Here is an 18,573-nt window from a genome sequence, read left to right on the forward strand (position 1 = left end):
CCGACCTCCCTGTTTCCAGAGAGGGTTTGGACTTTTATTTTATCATGACAAACTTTTCATAAATGGCCTCCTATCTATAGCTACATAAACTGAGCTGGATTTGACTACATCAGTGAACTGGCATACCCAAAGATGAAACTTTTAGCTAATCCCTTTTTCTTTTTTTTCATGAAAATTCTTGAGTGAACCAGAGTGACTTATCGTTTCTAGTCTTTGTAGGAAAAAGCCTCAAAAAAAAGTTTCAAAATTTGCAAAAACATCTCAGTATCCAGCAGTGGAAAATCACTCCATTGGAGCACACATTTGTTTGCATGGACACCCACACACACACACGCACAATATAAAAGTGGTTTTAACTACTTAGTCATGTAATTAACAGGAAAAAGGTTCATAGACACTGTCTGTCAACAACATCGGCATCAGAACAGGCTTCTATCAAGCCAGGTGCTCATTTCACAGTTTTACACCCAATTCGCCTGGAGGCAGTTTCCGACCCTGTTAACCTCAAAATCATTTCTCAATCTTTGTTTTCAAGGCCAAGGCAGAAGACATAATATTGCATACAATGTTCAAGTACAGTCAGATACAGATACAGATAGATAAACAAAAAGTTGAATCCTTCTAAAAAATGAAACCTGTTTTCAGACTTGTCGAAAGCTTACCCAGTGCTCGAGTTTAATGTTTTTCTTGCCTTTGTCTTTTTAAGTACACCAAAGGTCACACCCTTATTTCAGTCTGTGGAGCTTCCAATAACTTGAACTTCTACATGAATTGAGTGAACATGAGTGAAATGAGTGATTTCTGCAGGTATGATTCAGAGAAGCATTATTCAAACTTCTTGATAAGATGAATGAAGGTTTGTCCAGGTTTCCTCCAGGATTACCTTGTTATGTCACCTTGTTCGGTGTAAAGGTATCAACAGGAACGTACTGCAGCTTCCCTTGTTAATCTCATAGAGCTTTACACAACAGGTGTTCATTTTTTGCATAGGATAGAGGGAAAGACAGAAGCTTTACGTATGAATCATTGATAAGCCTGATGTCACAGCCATTGCAGAACCTGGATGTTCACAGATATGATGGTACATGCAAACACAATGGAAACCTTGGCTGAATTGGAACCTCTTTATGTGCATATAGATGTACATGAAACAGTAAAACCATAAAAATAAAAGCTACAGCAATGCTGGTTTACAACGATGCTGAGAAAATGGTCATTTGGAAACTGTCTGTGCTGACACTCAAAATCTTAAAAATCAAGGAAAATAAACTAACACATATTAAATTTACTGGCTAATATGGCCAAATAAAGCCCTCTTTTATGCCGGTGTTGGTCTAACCCTGAGAGCTGCCCATCTCAGACAGAGGCAGTGGGTGATGTAAGACTGCTCTAGCATGTGGTCCGCTGAGGGGCAACCACTAGCCGTCTATCAGATCCAGTCAATCATCCTCACCCCTCATGCGGTTGGAAAGTGGACACTCATCCCGGCAGAAGGCCTCTAATGGAGCAGTAAACCATACACTATTTTCCCCAGCTGGCCACCAGGCAGGCAATGTCTCCAGATGCTATTGAATTACATCACTGCATCAGTCTGCATCATGGTGCGGCTGCTGTAGACAGCGAACAACAACAACAGAGAGCAGGAGCAACATGGCCATCAACATGGGACCATTGTGATCATAAAGATCTACGACTGGTTGTTTTTAATTCAATTAAAGTCCAGAAATATAACTTCATAAACTCTGAACAGTGAATCAAACAGACTTCCTGAATATTATGAAGAACAACGCTTCTCCGCCTCTCTACACCGCCTTCTCTCCTCATTCAAAAGAAGAGGCCTCTTCTTTGGGTTCATAAAACGATGATGGCTCGAAGCGGCTTCTGACATTACTCACATAACTTATTCAGCTTGTTAAATACTGCAGCATCAGCAGTTGCAATACGCATTCAAGAGTGCACATGTAGATATGGGGTAATTTTATCCTGGTCAAAAGGCTGCGGTTGCTTCACTTGGTCACTGCGGCGGCTCTCCAGCCAAAGCAGCTGTTAAGACAGAAGGAAAGTGGACACCATTCTGACTGAGGAGACTGCAAATGTCCCATAAACTCTGGTACAGCAACGAAGAATCACATAGATGTTGTACACCGTCAATTTTTTTCAACAGCTGGAGGAGGAAGGCGGCCTTGGTGAAAAGGCTACACAGGGTGCTGTGGAAACGAGGGTCCACGAGGAGAGTCAGCCAGGCCGAGGTTAACGTCTCACCTTGAGAGAGAGTAAATAATTGCACTGTAACACAAAACATTTTGAATGTTTCAAAACTAAATGAACCAGATACACAAGCTCAAGTGATACCTAGCAGAAGCTCTTTGCACGCTGTAAGACTGCCTGGCACTTGTGCAGCACTCTGCTCTGCCCACACTTTCAGGCTCTGTGCCAAAGCAGAAGATTTAGAGTATTGTTCAGCCATCCGCAGCAGGTAAGGCAGCACGTGTGCCGACATCACAGAGGGCTCCGCAAACACGTTGGCCTCATCCTGCTCATACAGACTGGAACACCTGAATAAGAGCAACAATAACATTTACACGACACCATCTCCGTTGCCATTTGAAATGTGCTGGTGCAGGTAACAAACCCTGTGTCCGAGGCCTCTCTCAGCACATCTCTGAGGTCTGACCGAGGCAGGTGACACAGCAGCACCTCCAATGTGCCAGGAGCGTCTGAGCACTCCTCCAGCAGCAGCTCCAACAGCAGCGGCAGCGCCTGGTTGACCTGTACAAGGTGGACACTCCTCTGGCTTTCCCCTTTTCTTGCATGCTGCAGCATCGAGGCAAAACAGGCTGCTTTCATCCTCACCTGCTGGCTTTGGTCTTGAAGCAAGTAAAGTCCAGTGTTGATCAAGCTAAACCAGGACGATAACACAGTTTCAATTTGTGTTCAGGGTAAATCAGCTCAAAATGACTATCCAGCTTTGGTCATACCTGGAAATGATGGCAGGCAGGGTGCAGTGTTTTCTAAAGCCGTGGCTCACCACAGGAACTCCAGCCACACACAGCGCTTCAGCACTCGCCATCCTGAGCACTTCAGGGACATCTGGACACCGTTGGCATTCCAACACACTACACCAGCGCAACAGCACAGGCATCTTCTGACTAATTTGGACAAAGATGGGAAGAGAGAGTCAAAACTCAAGGCAGCAGTGCGCTATTAAGAAAAAAAAAAAAAGGAGACAATGAATTTATGTGAAAAACCTGTAGTCCGTCAGCTGGGATAGCAGCAGACTAGCAGCACACAGAGCTTTGGACAGAAACTCTGGGCCTCCTCGTTGCTCCTCTAGATCCACAAGCAACAACTCCAGACACTCGAGCTGAGCTGGCTCCCCCTGTGGGGCTGACCGAGGAAGAAGCAGGAGGGAGGTAGAATCTCCTCTCGCCATTACTGCCACCAGAGCTGCGAGGTAGATCCTGCGGTACTCCGCACTGTGGCTTAACAATGCCTCCCTCAGGTTTGACTGAAGATACAGAGCATTAGTGTAGTCCTTAACTGATCTTACTCAGGGATCAGATTTAAGCCCCAACCATGTAAGCCCTGACTCAATCACACCAGGCATCATATAAGCAACATTGGATTTAAAACCTGCATATCACAGAAAATAAGAAGCTCAACTTTGCTTTTATCACTTTTGTGCAAAAATATCAATTTTTGCATATATAACTATACAAATCCAAAAATGTCACTATATCAGTGGTTTAGTTGAATCAGCATGTTCAGTTAGGTGTTGTGTTTACATCAATGCTGATTAGAGCCAATAAATCCACGTTTACTGTCGTTTGACATAGGTCTGAATGCTGATTGCAGTCTTTTCCAGTCTTAGCACCAATGGAAAGGGGGTTTTAGATACATGAAGACAGGAGGTGTTAGGTCAACTTAACAAAATGAGTCCAGGGCAGTGATAAACCAGTAAACAAACAAAGAGACAATGTGAACAGGTCTCCACTCGCTGTCTGTAGATATGCAGTATCTTATCAAACTCATTTTAAACAGACTCAGTTAAAAACTGATGGGTGGTTTATCAAAGTGTCCAACATGAACTTTAAACACAGAAAATGAAGGACAGCTATCCTCTGTTTGACTGTACAAAAGTGAACACACAAAGAAGTCTCCTTCCTGATTTCAGCCTTGCTATGAAATTTTATTTGAGCATATCTTTGCTTCCTGAATTTGCTCACATTTAGCCCTGGCAAGTTTGACATGCTGAAACCTATTAAACAGGCTTTTGAAAAGTTTGTTTCCTTCACACTAAATTCTAAGAAACATCAATTCTCACCTGCAGCGCCCTCTGGATCACTTCTTTCAGGCTAGCGCGCTGCAAACTACACCCATCCACCACCCACATAACCAGAGAGAGCTTCAGGCCATTGCTGGCTGCAGAGAAGCTGTTCCAGATACAGCATGCCCACTTTAGATCCGCACATAGAAAGTGGATGGCTCGTTGATGAAAGGAAGACAAACCAACCTGAGAAAATGCCACCGAGAAAGCGTTAGCTATGGCACTATGGACACAGCCGGTGCATTCAAACATTCAGCATTTCAAAAGAATCTACTGTGTCATGTGCAATGTCACATCAACTCTCCTTTCCATACTGTATGTGTGAGTGTTCCTTTAATCTCTGAGTGCTTTATAAATAGACAAGCAGGAACTAACTGTCCCTGTGGATCAGGTTGAGTACAAAAATATTTCATGGAAAAATTTAATTCCTAAAACAAATCAGGAATGAGCAACATCTGAGTCAGTTTCAAATTATTTTAAGTCTTTGTCAGCTTTAAGATTTTCAGTTTTTTCCTTAGTAAGTATTCAAATAATTAACTTAAATTCAATTCTACATTTCATACTAAATCTTAAAAAATATATTACTGGGTTTGATAGATTATGAATTAAATGCTTAAAAAAAAAAAAAAAAAAAAAAAAAAAAAAAAAATCTAATCTCTCTTCCAGTTTCTGTTTCTTGCTAAATCCTGACTAGTGCTCAGAAATAGTAACATATAACTCGGCACTTTTCCCCAACAGAGCTCTTCTCACTTGAAACCAAAGCAGCACAGGCAGAAATATTTCATGTGAAGTAGCCCAAAACTCAGGAGATGTTACATTTGTCGATTGTGCATGCTTGCTTTCACCCATTGCTTACATATAAAGGGCTGATTGGGAAAATACATTTTAAGGGTTTTTGAGTCACATCACACGTAAATGTCCTCCACATTTATAGTGCATGTTACACACCTGAAGCCCCGTTTGGGGTGTTCGGAGGGCATGCATGAGGGCGTCCCTGAGCTTTGAGAGGTATATTTCACTGCAGTATCTTTTTAGTGAATCTGCCACTCCGAGGTAGACAGTTCTCACTAGCGAGCAGCGTTGAGCTTCAGTGGCCAGCCACAGGGAGGCTTGCACCCTGCTCACCACCGCAGACAGTGCAGCTGAGGGGACACTGTGGAACAAAGACACAGCAGGATTTCAAAACCAGACACCGTCTGATGAATGAATAGCTATTTTAAGTCTCACCTGTCTGTGCTGAGAGCTCTCTCAAGAGTGGCTTTGATCTGCAGCAGCTGTCCATGGGACCGGTTGTGACCGCAGCGCTCCTGCGGACTGGGCAGTTGAGCTGTCAGTTTGAGGAGGATGTTCATGTACTCTGAGGGGGGAGTCATGGCAACCAAAGCTTTAGAGGCCATCACTCTCACACTGTAAATAGGACTGGCAGACAGCTGGAGTAAAGGAGGCAAGAACTGCGACAGCCTCCTGAAAAGAAAGACGAGATGCTCCGTCAAACCGATGGGGCAAAGAGTCATGTTAATCTGATCATTTGAATTCTTATCAAGCACTAAAACATTTCTCATCTCATTTCTCTCTGACTGTTACAGGAGACCAAATTATTTAAAACGTAGGCCCAATACCTGATTGGGTAAAAAAAACCTACATATTTGTGGCCTAGATGAAAAGAATTAGTGTTGAGAATTATAGTGGTAGACAGTAATCACTCTGTTGAGTCTTGGACACCAGGCTGAAGTTGGGCTAACAGAGTCAAGACTGGATAGAGTGAAGGTTGAAGGTGCAGCTTGGCCTCGTCAGGCTGACCCTGGAGGTCTTCTGCTGCACCTCTCAGCTCTCCTAGAAGGAAGGGCTGGAGAGCAGGGTAGTGGAAGAAGAAGGCAGCAGGGGACATGCCATGCTGGCTGGGGCCACTGTCTTCACTGTTGTGCCGCTGACCAAGCATTCGTGAGCATAAAGAACCTGAAAATGTGACGGCAACGATTACATAGAAAGACAATCAATTGACTAACTAATTAAAGAAGATTTGGGCTTAAGTCAGTTGGACAAGACACACAATGTAAACAAGTTAATTATGCTTTGAGAATTTTTCTATGGGTAGTTTTTATGACTATGTGGGAATATTGATGTGGGAGTATAGTCCTAATGCAATCATTCAAACCATAAATAAAGAGCTTAATGTGCTCGTGTCTTACTGTAAAGTTGCAGTGCAGCATTCCTCATGGCCCAGCAGGGAGAACTGAGCAGGGTGAGGGACAGGATGGCCACAGCTGGGGCAAACTGAAGGACAGCTACACCTAGACCTGATCCACGCACCAAGGCCTGCAGAGTGTGCACCGCACACACCTGACAAGGAAAGGACAATAATGTGACTGTGTGTGGTTTTGAGAACCCACATCCATCTTCTCTGTGCTCACAAACCTGAGGCAAGTCCAGTGTTTGGTCCCAGTTTTCTGGCAGGGGCGTCCTGGCTGTGTCCAGCAAGGTTTGCATACTGTGGACTAACAGGGGTCTTGCTTTACTGGCCTCCTCTCCTGATACAACACACAGAATGAGCATAGGCAACCCTGCAGCCCGCCGGGTCACAGACGTGGAACGAGGCGACTGCACGACCTGCAACCCCTATCAAGAGAAGAGGGAGGAAAGTCCGTTAAGAATCGTTTCCATTTATCAGTGCACACTGGCATGTAGCTCTACTCACTTGTTTTAGCATTTCAGCAGGGATCTCGCTTAACTCTGGATCATTGGTGCTCAACAAAGAGGCACAGAACTTGGTGAAGCCGATACAACATCCCTCTACTGCCCCCTGGTGAAGAGAAATAAGACTTTTCAAAAGGGAACACAACAACTGAGATTCAAATTTAATGAGGCCACATGTATTCATAAAACTTACCCAGTGACGGCATTTAAGAAGAATATTCTTGAATATTTTTGATGCTTTCATTAGATCCTCTTTTCTTAGAACGCGGTGACTGGGCTTAGCTTCAGCAAGAAGTTTCTCCACCAGAGATCCTAAAAAGATTCCTATTTCCTAATAATACACCATGAAAGTAAATATTCCTAGATGTCATATCTAATCTAAATCATTCTTTGGATCCTGTTTTACCTTTAGGGATACCCAGCAGCAGGTGAGAACAAGGCTGTGCTCTTCAGACAGCAGGACACACTCCTCTCCTTCAACTTGGCTCGTTCCAGATGTTTGGGCTATCAAGGAGCTGATGGCATTTCCCATTTCGCAGAAAGAAGGGGGGGCATCTAAGACAAGAGGAGTGTGATTTACTTATAAATATCGGAAATATGGTGCACTTATTCAAACATCAGCCTTGTTTCTGCAGGTTTCTCCATTACCCTTTTCAGTGCTACAGGCTCCTTGGTCTCCATACAGAACACCAAGCAGCAGCAGAGAAATGCTCTCCAGCAGGCCCAGCACCTCAATGGTCAGACTCTGGTCAAGTAGATTAGAGGCACTGCTGGCTGTCTCAAGTAAACACCTCTGAAGGGCAGCTACAACACCTAAAATACAATTCATGACAGGACTTAAGCCACTGAAAAATGTTTTTATGTCAGTGTTGCAGACGTTGAGTCTCACCGTGAATGGGCTTGGCTCGGGCAGCAAACATCATATCAGCTTTTGCTTTCAGGTAGTGCTCATTCAACTCCTCCACCAGGAACCTGACCATGCTGGAAGCAGTAGGGTTACTTCCAATGGTGGTATTAATGTCACTGTTCAGCCTGCAGTCTGCAGGCAGGTGTTGTGATCTACAGACAGAAAACACGACAACTGCTCATCCTTTGCACTCGAAGAAGGAATTCTGGCTAAGGGTATGTCAGAGGAAGGGCTTACTTCTGAAGGAGGACCTTCATCATCAGTGCTCCCATCTGAGCCTCTTGCACCCGAGGACTGCACAGAAGCTGTTTGGTTCGCCTGAGCAGCAATGCAAAGATATCACCAGGAAAACTGGGTGGGAAAAATCTCAACAATAACCCAGCTGAGAGCTCCCGGATCTGTAAAAAAAAACAAACAAACAAACAAAAAAACTCATATTGTATTTTCAATCTTTGATTTAAACTAATTAAAATAATTATAACTAAGTTATAGCAGTTCTACCTCATTTGTGGAATCTTCTAAACAACTTATAAGGGCAAGTTGTTTGGTCCTGGAAAAAAAATCCCACTGTCCTCTTTTCCTGGCACAGCAAATGAGAGACCCCATATTTACTGAAAAAGGTAACACATGAAGGTCATTAAAATTCCAATACAAATATCCTATAAAAAATAAAATATATTAGAACAGAAAGCATCGAATTTGACATAAAGTACACATAGACGCTAATCCTCCAAACTCACCTGGAGGTTGCCCCTTCTTTTTGTCTGGGCTCCAGGTATCGGTGCAGGTCTCCAGCACTGCAGACAGCAACAGCAACACTGTCTTCTTCCTTTGGTAACTGTGTCCTGGTGCTACATAGCTGTATGGAAGCTGACCCAACCAGTCCACAAATTCTACATGACACAGAAAAAAAATACACAATGGGCAAAAAAGCTAAATAAATACATAAGCAAACTAAAATAACTAACTAACTAAATAAATGAATAGAGATGCCAACTGGCCTTATCTGCGAGCTGGGCCTTGATACTTGAGGCTGTTTCCTCCTTATTTAATGTACTTTCAGTTTGGGTGATTGAGCCTGTTTCATTTGTTTCACATGTTCTGTATTCCCTGCAAGTATACATATTATATTTGTATATTTGTATAATTTGATCTAAATTAGTGCTTTACTTGAAATTCAACAGTTTGCCACTAACAGATGGATAAGAAAACTATTTGAAAAGCAGTGGGTGTGATGAACAGAACTTGACACTAACTTGACCCATTATCTCACCTATTCCTTGCTCCAGTATTTCCTGTGCCCTCTCAGAGTTGATATCTCCTTTCTTTTTTCCCTTCTCTCCTCTGACATGTGCCAAGCATCCATCTCTGATCCGGATAAGAAACCTTTTCACTCCAGCATGAAAATGCTGGCGAAAAGGTGAGGACTCACAGTTTAGATTCTGAGGAATAAATATCCTCATTATTGACATCTCCTCTATGGTGGGAGTGTCTTTGGTCTTTGTGCTGCAACAAAGGAGGTTGAGAGCAGCAAGACGGACTTTTTCATCCGCAGAGCCAAGAGCTAGCAGGAGGGTTTCAAAGGTTGAGCTGCCTTGCAGAGCCCAAGGTGAGCCTCCAGTCGTTGCTCGATAGGAGCTCATGATGCAGGCCCAAGCATGGAGGTGACCAGGGGTGAACAGGTCCAGAGAGGCCAGCAGATGAGTCACAGCAGAGGGGAAGACTTGAAAGGTGCAGGGTAGTAAGTGTGTTGAACTGTTACTCTGTAGCAGGGACACATCAGACATCAGTGCCTTAAGAAGGACGGGCAGCCAACGCCTCGCCCACTGATCTGCCAGTTCCAGCTCATAGTGTGAATCCGACTTTTCCGTGTTTTTGCATAGCTCTCGCCTCTGCTGCTGGACCAGACACTTGTAAAGCTCTGATCCACATGGCGACAGGTGATTGTTTGATAAGCACTTCAGGAGATGATCAGGTATTTCAGCATATTTATCCAGCACCTAGTTAATTTAAAAAAAAAAAAAAAAAAAAACATACACTGAAGTCAACATTGCCACTACTGACTATAGTGCAACATCATTAGCCCTACAATAACGTTTTGTCCTCACCAGGTCAGTGCCCAGATAGGGCAGAAGGGCACAAAGTTGGGGATATTTAGCTTTGGCTTCCCAAGGTAGTTTGATTATTCGCTGAAGTAGAGTAAAATAAAGTGTCTTCTTCGTGTCACGAAACTGTTGGCAGTCCATCTCATACAGGTCCAACAGAAGACAAAAGGCAGTGCGCACATATTCTGACACGCCTTCCACCTACCAATGCACATAAGACAGTTACCACTGGAAGCATTGTGCAGTTCAGTTATTCAAAAAGTTCATATGAGGTCCCCTGTGTGGCATGACTTCATACCTGCATGAGGCTTTCAGAGTATGGCTGTTACTGCAGGTGGTACTGAACATTTTCTGATATGTATAAAACTATACACAACTCAATCTACTTTTAGTATTTATTTTAGTCTAAATGTGGGAAATTTTGAATTGTTTTTCTCCAAACAAAGCTGCATGATTTCTTTGTAATTGAGTAATATAAATATTAAATATTAATAGCAAGTCAGATTACAAGCACACTTCATATTTTCAGCAGAGTTTACAATATCCTATGTTACTGGATAAGGCAAAGTTGAATGCTCTTGCCTGGACACATTTTTTCAGGTATTTAAATTTTAATAATGATGTTAATTTGACTCACTGGGCTTTCAGCATTTGTCCAGATAATGTGAATGAGCTGTTGCTGCATGCTGCTGTTGTCAGGTAGAAGGCAGACACCTGACATCTTCCAGATATCAGCCAGACTGTCTTTGGCTTTCTTCAGCCATAGCGTAAACACTGCAACAACACATCATATTTGCAAATGATAACACTATGTACATGCATAAATAAATCTGACCTATGTGTTACTCACCTTCAAGGGAAAAATAGTGACAGTCAAGCTTCTCCTCACACAAAGCATAGACCAAAGGGAACAACCCATTCAGCAGTAAACATGTCTGAAAAGAAGGAAATTTACAAATTTGGTAAAGAAAGCAAACAGAAGAATAGTAAATGTGTCTTCTGTGGGCTTTAGGAAGATATACTTCTGTAGCATCCTCATGTGAACTGAGCAAGATGTGAGGTCGACAGCAGGTCAGGAGGCCCCTGCTCACCGCAAGCCTTGGCACGCCATTTTTCCCTACAGGGGTGCACTGCACCTGGAGAGCACCAACAGTCAACAGCCAGGGCTCTGAGAAGAAACAGAAACAGCAGCTATTTTGAGAGGAAACTTTAATCAGCAATAACCTCCTCATACTTTAAAATATTTAAAGTAAATCACCAGTAATTCCATGAGTCTAGATCTAAGAGCAGTCTCACTGAGTTTTGAATTAATAAGCATGCGGTGTGATCTCATCCTCAGAACCACTTTGATAAGCACCTACATTGTCCAGCACTGTTGGAGGTTACCCACCTAAGTCCGAGACCTGCAGCAAATTCCAGGCAGCAGCTCCTCCAGCTCTGCTGTCTGACGCTGTGTTGATCAGCATGGCCACAGCGGTGCCAGCCAAAAGACGGGTGTCCCTGTTGGAGCACTTCAAGAAAAGACAACGGCTGGTAAAATAAACCAAAAGGTAAGATAAGGCCAGATACCTTACGATTAAACTGAACTGGTCAGTTAATAAGAAACCTTTCCAAGTATTATGTCCATGAGAGCCTGCAGAATCTTCTGCACTGTTGGGTCTGTGTGCTCCTTGTCCCACACCAGAGGAGCCACTTCGCTGGACAACAGCTGAAATGTCTGCAAGCACACCTACAGACATAACAGTTGTCAAGTCAGTAACACTGCAGAGTGCGTGGTGAATTAAAAGGATGAAGCCAACTGCTCTTCATGTACCTTCACAGCTATGTAACACAATGGTCCATCTCTCGCAGATTCTTGTTGCAATACAACAGGAAACAACTCTGACACCTTCTTCAGCAAGAACAGGTAGGAATTTTTCCACACGTCACGACCAACAGTGCTGTCTTCCAGAAACATGCAGGCTAAAAAAAAAAAAAAGTAAATATGAGAACTTAAATATGAAATTAAAGAAATATACTGCAGCCAGCACATACCTTTCTGCAGATCTTCAAAACACAGTATCTGTAACGAAGACAAGTTAAAAATTATTTGTGCTGCTTTAACACAAATACATGCCAAACACAAGTGAAGGGGCCTCTGTACCTGGTCACTGTGAATCACAGATTGCAAACAGTGATGGGTTTCTCTAAAAACCAACTGGTGGTCCACCTTTGCCAAACGCTGCAGCATCTGAGAGGCAGAGTGTCAGTTTCAGTGACATTGCATTTTGCCTTCATTGTTGGACAGTGAAGAATCAGACTGTATGGGATAAACCTGGTCCAATTTACGGCAGGCTGTGGAAATGTGGGCCGTTTGCATCTGCAGGGAGATGAGGAGCCTGACCAGAAGCAGGAGCTGTCTCTGCTCTAAACCAGCCAGCTGTGCTTCTGTGATCCGTCTCAGCAGCTGGACAGCCTCCTCCAAACAGCGCTCCTTACATCTTTTCACGCTGCTCCTGTTCACGCAACACCACGCAAACCATCACTGTATGAACACATTTCATCCCCTACCGGCTGAAGGTACGCTCCATCCGAAATCCGCTGGAGTTCGGCACCGACCTGGAGGATTCAGCCAGCTTATCCACAAAGAGCCCGAGTGATTGGCTGACATTGTCAGATGGTTGGTCCTCGGTGATCGCACAGTCCCTCAGGCTTTCCGCCAGCTCTTCAAATGTCGACATTGTTGAACAGACTCCGCTTCGAGGAGTCCACTCTGACAGCACGCTTGTCCAGGACGGCTGGTCACGTGACCACATCTCTACTTCACTGCGGCTCGCTGCTTTGGCTCGACCTGCTGCCACCTGGAGGCTGGAGCCTACAGGTTTCTCGTTTAAGTGGGGAAAGACACGTTCCAAGTGCAAGTGTCAACAAAGTAGGAAGTAGCACAATTGATTAAAACACCAACAACAACCTAGCAGCTTTTTTTTCGTGTTTGCTTCTCAAGCTGTATAATTTAACTCTGCATATAAATGCCTTTCCCAGCAAACAGACAACCGTAAAAGATAAAATTTACGTGAACATTTGAGCACCTGAAGGCCACATTCCCTTCAGAACGTGAGGAACGTTCCACTTTGTGACGTCACAGGGGGAACACGTTTCAATAATCAGAAGAATTAACAACAACAACGACAATTGAAAGTGACCAGAAGTAGCAGCTCATCCTTCAGAGGGCGGCAGGAAGAAGCTGAGTTCGTGCGCAATTTTATTTGAAATACTTGAATGGATCCGCCGGGATCGATAGCTGAGCAGGTCGCAGACACACGAGTCCAGCAGGCCGGAGGAGGTCGCTGTCATTTCTTAAGGTTTAACTTCAGTCCTTGTCTCTCCTCAGAAAAAGAGCTTCACCGGGCTGTGATTGGTCTAAAGTCTGTGTTACCAAGACGCCGCTAACAGTTTACAAATATGTCCGCCGTGTAACAATGTGAGGGAAACCTGATGGCTAACGAGGCTGATTTGTTCTGCTCTTCGTCCTTCTCACGCCAGATCATCTGTGTTTTACTGCTCTTTTCGTTGGCTCACGCTCAAAACGTTGTCGGTAAGTCCCCGATAATACGGACAAATGATTTATTCCAGTTTTATAATTAACGTAGCTTCACTTTGCGTGAGCTAGCAGCTGGGCTCAACACTTCTAGCTAACGCGGTGTTAACTTGCTAACATCAAGCTAGCTAGAGAAAATCGCTGCCCTCATATGTTACCCCGGTTATGTCCAATTATAATCAGAAATGATTCATCTAAATGTTAACGGCAGTGTTATCACTGTGCTCAACAGTCTTCAGGCCTTCCTATCTCACTGCAACCGGACCAGTGGCGTCAGTCTTTCTGCTCGGAAACACCTCCGGCGTCTCTCTGACACTGAGGACAGTGTCTCCATCCAACACAACAGGTGAGAGCCAAAAGACACACCAGTCCTGCCCCACCGGCTCCTTGTAGTTTATTGCTGCATCACGTCAATGAATGGTGTTTGGAAATATGCATTTGCCAGAAAATGCTGCTGCTTGCCAGCTGATGATTTGTGCTGTTTATTTTATTTTTTACAGGAAGCATTGGTCCTCCATCATGTGTGGGGGAAGAAACACAGTGGCTGATCACAAGTGAGCAAGTGGCAAAAGTAAGAGCCCTATCCTGCAGTGAGCACAAATTTTCATCATATTTCCAGATAATGATGATATGATGTTGGAGGCAGCTCGGGTGTATGCTAATTAAAACCACAAACATTTGAATGGAGTCAATTTTATGACGTGAACACAAATTTTTCTGTTATCCCAGACTGCAGTTCGCGTTCATCTGAAACTAGAAAAAAGTCTGCGTTTGTGTGGTGAGAATGAGACCGACACAGACTGCTGTCCTCAGCCGCTGTGTGTCCTGGAGACCCTTCAGCTGTCGGCCTGTGTGGGAGAAGCACCTCAGGCTTCACTGCTGGTCCAGGCCAAGATATATGCCAGACTGTTCCCTACTAATACTGGATCTGGTAATCACATGAAATGTATCCCATCTGAATGCGCCTTCATGCACTGAAAGTGTACTTCATTTCTAATGACTATTATCCTCCTGTTCATCTCAGATAATAAAACGGTCATTCCAAACCAAGTGCACCAACCACTAGGACCTTGTCCCTGTGATCTCACATTGAAAGCATGTGATATACGCTGCTGTTGTGACAAGGTGTTTCTTACTGCAATCATATTAATAAGAAAGCAGTGTATTTTGACAAATTTTTGCCTTTCTATGTTAACCAACAATAATTTTTCTGTCTTTCACCTTTTCAGGACTGCTCCCTTGAAGAGTTGAAGCTGTTTGCATCCCACTGTCTCCCAGGACCCTTTGGTGGGCAGGTTTCTCCTGCTCCAGATTATCAATGCTCTGTGCAATCCACTGAGAACTCCCCAGATTGGTTTCCCTTTTTATGTGTCCATTCTCCCCCTGAAAACAACCCATACCTTGGACTTTTTTACCAGGGAGACACAATGTGAGAAATTATCAAATATATATTTGGTTTGTTTAGATTATGTGATTCATTTGATCAGTGTTTGTGTTTTGTTATTCTGTTATTTACATTGTGCTTTTTAAATTGTCAAGCACGCCGAAGCCTGGTCCAACTTTCCAAGGTCCTGTGTTATCAGCTCCAGTGCCAGTTAATGTTTATTTTCAAGAAAGTCCCATTTTCACATTAAATGACCAGTATTTCACTATTCCCCAGGTTAGTAATGTTTAATTATCATAATTATGTTTTACATTGTATGTATTGCCAAATTTGGAATGACTAAATTCTACCAATGTACCTTTGTGTTCCTCAGAAAGTGCTTGGGCATTGTGTAAACAGTGCTCCTGTGGCATTTTTGAAAAATTTCAATGTAAAATGTGTAACTCAGCTACGCACCTGTCCAGACGGCTCTCCCTTAAAGACCTCTTTAATGGATTTGAGGATTAATGTGAAAAATGGTCAAGGGGGTATGTGTTACCTGTTAAACACACTGTAGTAATACACTGGTACATTCTGGTGTATGTTTTTGTAATTGTTGTTTTTTCTTTCCTTGGTCTTCAAGGTTATGCCACAGTGGATGTAGATGATGAAGTGGCCACTGACTTGAGTCAGTTTATTTCAAACAAAGATGCTGTTGCCTCTTCAGGTATGGTAATTGCAACATATCACTTATATGACAACTGACAGTTCACATTAATGCTACAATGTGTTCATGTTTTTCTCAAGATAATACTCTGGTATGTCAGAATCTGACCTTAGCGTTGGATTATAAATTCTACTGGAAAGGGAATGGCATCACAAGTATCACACTGACACGAACAGTTGGGAGTGTCACTTTGAATGGTGGGGGTAAGTGACCTTTTCCGTGATTTTGCTGATCACCAGTCAGGGAGGGATACAAATCATGTTTGATGAAGACAATTGGTTCTCTGTCTCCTGAACAGTGGTACTAACAACAAGGTATTCTGCCATCTTTCTAAATGGAGAATTCACGGGTGAGCATAACTCAGGGAACCCAGGTGAGAGCATAATAAAATATTGGCAGTGGTTGTGGAGGCTAGGTGGGAAAGTTTACAGTGCCTGCTGCAGTGGTTAACACACAGATATTATAAATGACAGGTTACCAGGTGAGACAGCGTGTTATTGCTGGAATTGCAGACACTTTGGATAATAACACAGGCTCAATACAGAGGACGACCATAAATCTTTGGAAACCAGGTAAAACAATAAAGTAATGTTTATTTAACATAAATAAAAATGAATTTGGTTTATTTGAATGAAATAGTCATAACACCATTCTCTGATTTGGCAGTGAGTGATGGACTCTGTTCCACAAGTGATAAGAGACCAATTCTATTTGGGGAAAATGCAACATCAGGATGTCTGTTACCTATCAGCCAACAGAATCTCACTCAGTGTAATCTCCTGAGGTCAGTAACTCAGCATAAGATCATAGGTGATATACATATATTTGTGTATTTGTACTAAATAAAATGTATATATTCTCTACCTTAGAGAGGCTATTACTTCTCTACATGAGACTTTAACTACAGCCACATATGTATCAAGATATGGAAACCCAGACCCTCGAACTTTGGCAGACTGGATAAACATAACTTGTAAGTAGATGGTGCAAAAAAACAATTCATGCAGTATCCTTTTTCTATAGGCCATGTACTGTATGTGTGCAACAAGATCATGCGTTGTTAGTATTATCTTGTCTTTCTTTTAAATACAAAGAAAACTTAACAGCATTCTACCTCTATTTTATTTATAACTATGTTACACAACACATAAATTCCAGATGTGACACTGAACTCAAGCATGCCCATGGAAGACACAACAGGTTCATGCTATGGAATCCCATCTCATCAGCATATCTATGTTTGGAGTTTTATCTCTGGCGTGGTACAGGGCATTCCACAAAGGGATATCCGTGCTTTGCAAATCAGGTGTGTAGCAAGTTGTTTATGGCAATGCAAGGTAATTGTATTCTTAATCATGTCACTTTTTCTCCTAACTTCAACTAGATCTACAAAGCATTTAAGTCACAGTGAATCTAAAATCCTCTTTTTAGCTACAGCCTGTCCACCTGGGCTATGGATTGTGGAGGGGGTGATGTCTCTCCATGCATGGATCCAGTGGAAACTCAGTTGTTCCCCATCACATCCTCAGTCACCTTTATCGATATTCCTATCAACACAGAACCGCCAAAAACCAGGTATGTCCCCAAATGGCAATAGTAACCTTATAAAAAGAGCTGTTAACTTGAAACAAATAAATGATTTGCATTAATAAGCTGCATGACTAATTGTAACCTGGAGCATGATGCTGTGTTTAATTGTTTTCTCCAGGTTTCAGATAAACTTTACAGAGTATGACTGCAACAGGAATGATGTGTGTTGGCCTGAACTTGCCTTTCCCATCACCAAGTACTACAAAGGTAGGAATTAGACTAATCCGAGGGCATCTATGAATTATGTATTTCTTTTATAAGATAATTTATTAAATTGGAAACTGTCTTTGTGGTATGAAAAATGAAATTTCTTTAAATGACAGCAATGTAACTGAAAAGGAAAAACAGTTGATCTCAGAGAAGAACCTTATATTGAAAAAACACTCATGTCTCACAGCTAACTTGTGACAGCTGTAAAATATTTGTTCATGGAACACTGCGCAAGTATACCAAAGAAGACTGGCAGCACAGTTACTGACTTATTTTACTTTTATTGTTTATTTTCCCCAGGTGAGCCATATTCCCAATCACTGGCCAAGGGCCTGATATTGGTTTTCTTCTTCATCACTGCCTCAGTTCTTGGGACACCGTGGAGACAAATCCGACAGGCGTGGTATACTGCTTGTCTCTAAAACTTCAGAGGTAGAGTCACATTTGGGGAAATAATGAGAAAGCAAGAGACTAAACAAGATGATACATTTAAATGTGATTGACATTTTTTTTGTAAAATATTATAGTTATACTATTTCATAATAAAATATTTTTTCCATAATTTATTTTAAAATCAATCCTTCTATATACTTTTGACACAATTTGCACAGTTGCACAATCACCACTTCTCAGTGGTAGCTTTGTTGTGAGACTGGTGATACCCAATGCACATTCGTCTCTCAGTTAAATACAAGACTTCCTGCAAAAAACTTCTGTATTTCCTGCAGATCCCTAAAAACACTGCAATAATTTATGCAACTTTGTACCATGTCCATCCACAGACTCCATGGTAGGCCATAGCTTAAACCTTTTTGGTGTGTTTTCAGATGCAGTTCACTCTTGATCTTGAGGTGTCACCTGAATCATTGTCTAGTTGTAAAAGCAAACCTCTTTTCAGTTCTGCTTTCATTAAATTTAATTCAGAAAACTTTATTGATCCCATTCAATAATAGATTTGCAGCATCCAATGGACAACCAGATGTTTCCACTCCTGTGTCACTTTGTATTCAGTAGCCAAACTTTTGCAAACTTTAAAAAAAAAAAAAAAGTAGCAGTACATGCGCGCACTTTCG

At 42.6% G+C, this 18,573-nt stretch overlaps 2 protein-coding genes across 4 annotated transcripts; one reads left to right on the forward strand and one right to left on the reverse strand.

Annotated features, from left to right (window-relative positions):
* Positions 1 to 190: 190 nt before the first annotated feature.
* LOC115048342 (thyroid adenoma-associated protein homolog) lies at positions 191 to 12,798 on the reverse strand. Of its 2 annotated transcripts, XM_029509733.1 has the most exons (31): positions 12,632 to 12,798; positions 12,348 to 12,528; positions 12,177 to 12,263; positions 12,068 to 12,095; positions 11,847 to 11,995; positions 11,640 to 11,762; positions 11,424 to 11,544; positions 11,056 to 11,201; positions 10,884 to 10,968; positions 10,671 to 10,807; positions 10,037 to 10,234; positions 9,202 to 9,928; positions 8,669 to 8,821; positions 8,430 to 8,539; positions 8,166 to 8,326; positions 7,911 to 8,080; positions 7,670 to 7,834; positions 7,428 to 7,576; positions 7,215 to 7,352; positions 7,023 to 7,127; positions 6,743 to 6,943; positions 6,517 to 6,667; positions 6,031 to 6,283; positions 5,555 to 5,791; positions 5,276 to 5,480; positions 4,325 to 4,513; positions 3,249 to 3,508; positions 2,979 to 3,149; positions 2,633 to 2,899; positions 2,353 to 2,555; positions 191 to 2,262 (listed from the first exon to the last, which is right to left on the reverse strand). In XM_029509733.1, exons 1-31 carry the CDS (start codon positions 12,751 to 12,753, stop codon positions 2,015 to 2,017), a joined length of 5,640 nt encoding a protein of 1,879 aa, XP_029365593.1. In that variant the 5' UTR covers positions 12,754 to 12,798; the 3' UTR covers positions 191 to 2,014. The 2 variants fall into 2 exon arrangements, with proteins under 2 accessions (XP_029365593.1, XP_029365595.1); XM_029509735.1 differs by lacking the exon at positions 12,632 to 12,798 and having other exon boundaries at positions 192 to 2,262; positions 12,362 to 12,479.
* A 671-nt stretch (positions 12,799 to 13,469) lies between these two features.
* Positions 13,470 to 18,060, forward strand: tctn2 (tectonic family member 2). Of its 2 annotated transcripts, none has more exons than XM_029511256.1 (18): positions 13,470 to 13,607; positions 13,843 to 13,956; positions 14,111 to 14,181; positions 14,340 to 14,541; positions 14,635 to 14,735; positions 14,840 to 15,039; positions 15,150 to 15,270; positions 15,368 to 15,521; positions 15,617 to 15,700; positions 15,781 to 15,903; positions 15,999 to 16,073; positions 16,174 to 16,272; positions 16,367 to 16,484; positions 16,570 to 16,673; positions 16,859 to 17,006; positions 17,132 to 17,275; positions 17,409 to 17,497; positions 17,801 to 18,060. In XM_029511256.1, exons 1-18 carry the CDS (start codon positions 13,508 to 13,510, stop codon positions 17,920 to 17,922), a joined length of 2,169 nt encoding a protein of 722 aa, XP_029367116.1. In that variant the 5' UTR covers positions 13,470 to 13,507; the 3' UTR covers positions 17,923 to 18,060. The 2 variants fall into 2 exon arrangements, with proteins under 2 accessions (XP_029367116.1, XP_029367117.1); XM_029511257.1 differs by having other exon boundaries at positions 17,138 to 17,275.
* The last annotated feature ends 513 nt before the right edge of the window (positions 18,061 to 18,573 follow it).

This window comes from Echeneis naucrates, chromosome 9, assembly GCF_900963305.1.
Source record: "Echeneis naucrates chromosome 9, fEcheNa1.1, whole genome shotgun sequence".
In the NCBI taxonomy this organism is placed as follows: domain Eukaryota; kingdom Metazoa; phylum Chordata; class Actinopteri; order Carangiformes; family Echeneidae; genus Echeneis; species Echeneis naucrates.

Bases quoted from the DNA above. Each gene is read 5' to 3' on its own strand.
- tctn2 (XM_029511256.1), top strand. From the start codon at position 13,508: ATGGCTAACGAGGCTGATTTGTTCTGCTCTTCGTCCTTCTCACGCCAG. The intron at 15,271-15,367 runs GTTAGTAATGTT...TGTGTTCCTCAG, and splicing joins AGTATTTCACTATTCCCCAG to AAAGTGCTTGGGCATTGTGT. The intron at 17,498-17,800 runs GTAGGAATTAGA...TATTTTCCCCAG, and splicing joins CATCACCAAGTACTACAAAG to GTGAGCCATATTCCCAATCA.
- LOC115048342 (XM_029509733.1), bottom strand. From the start codon at position 12,753: ATGTCGACATTTGAAGAGCTGGCGGAAAGCCTGAGGGACTGTGCGATC. The intron at 5,792-6,030 runs GTGATTACTGTC...CTTTCTTTTCAG, and splicing joins GGTGTCCAAGACTCAACAGA to GAGGCTGTCGCAGTTCTTGC. The intron at 2,900-2,978 runs GTATGACCAAAG...GTCCTGGTTTAG, and splicing joins CTGCCTGCCATCATTTCCAG to CTTGATCAACACTGGACTTT.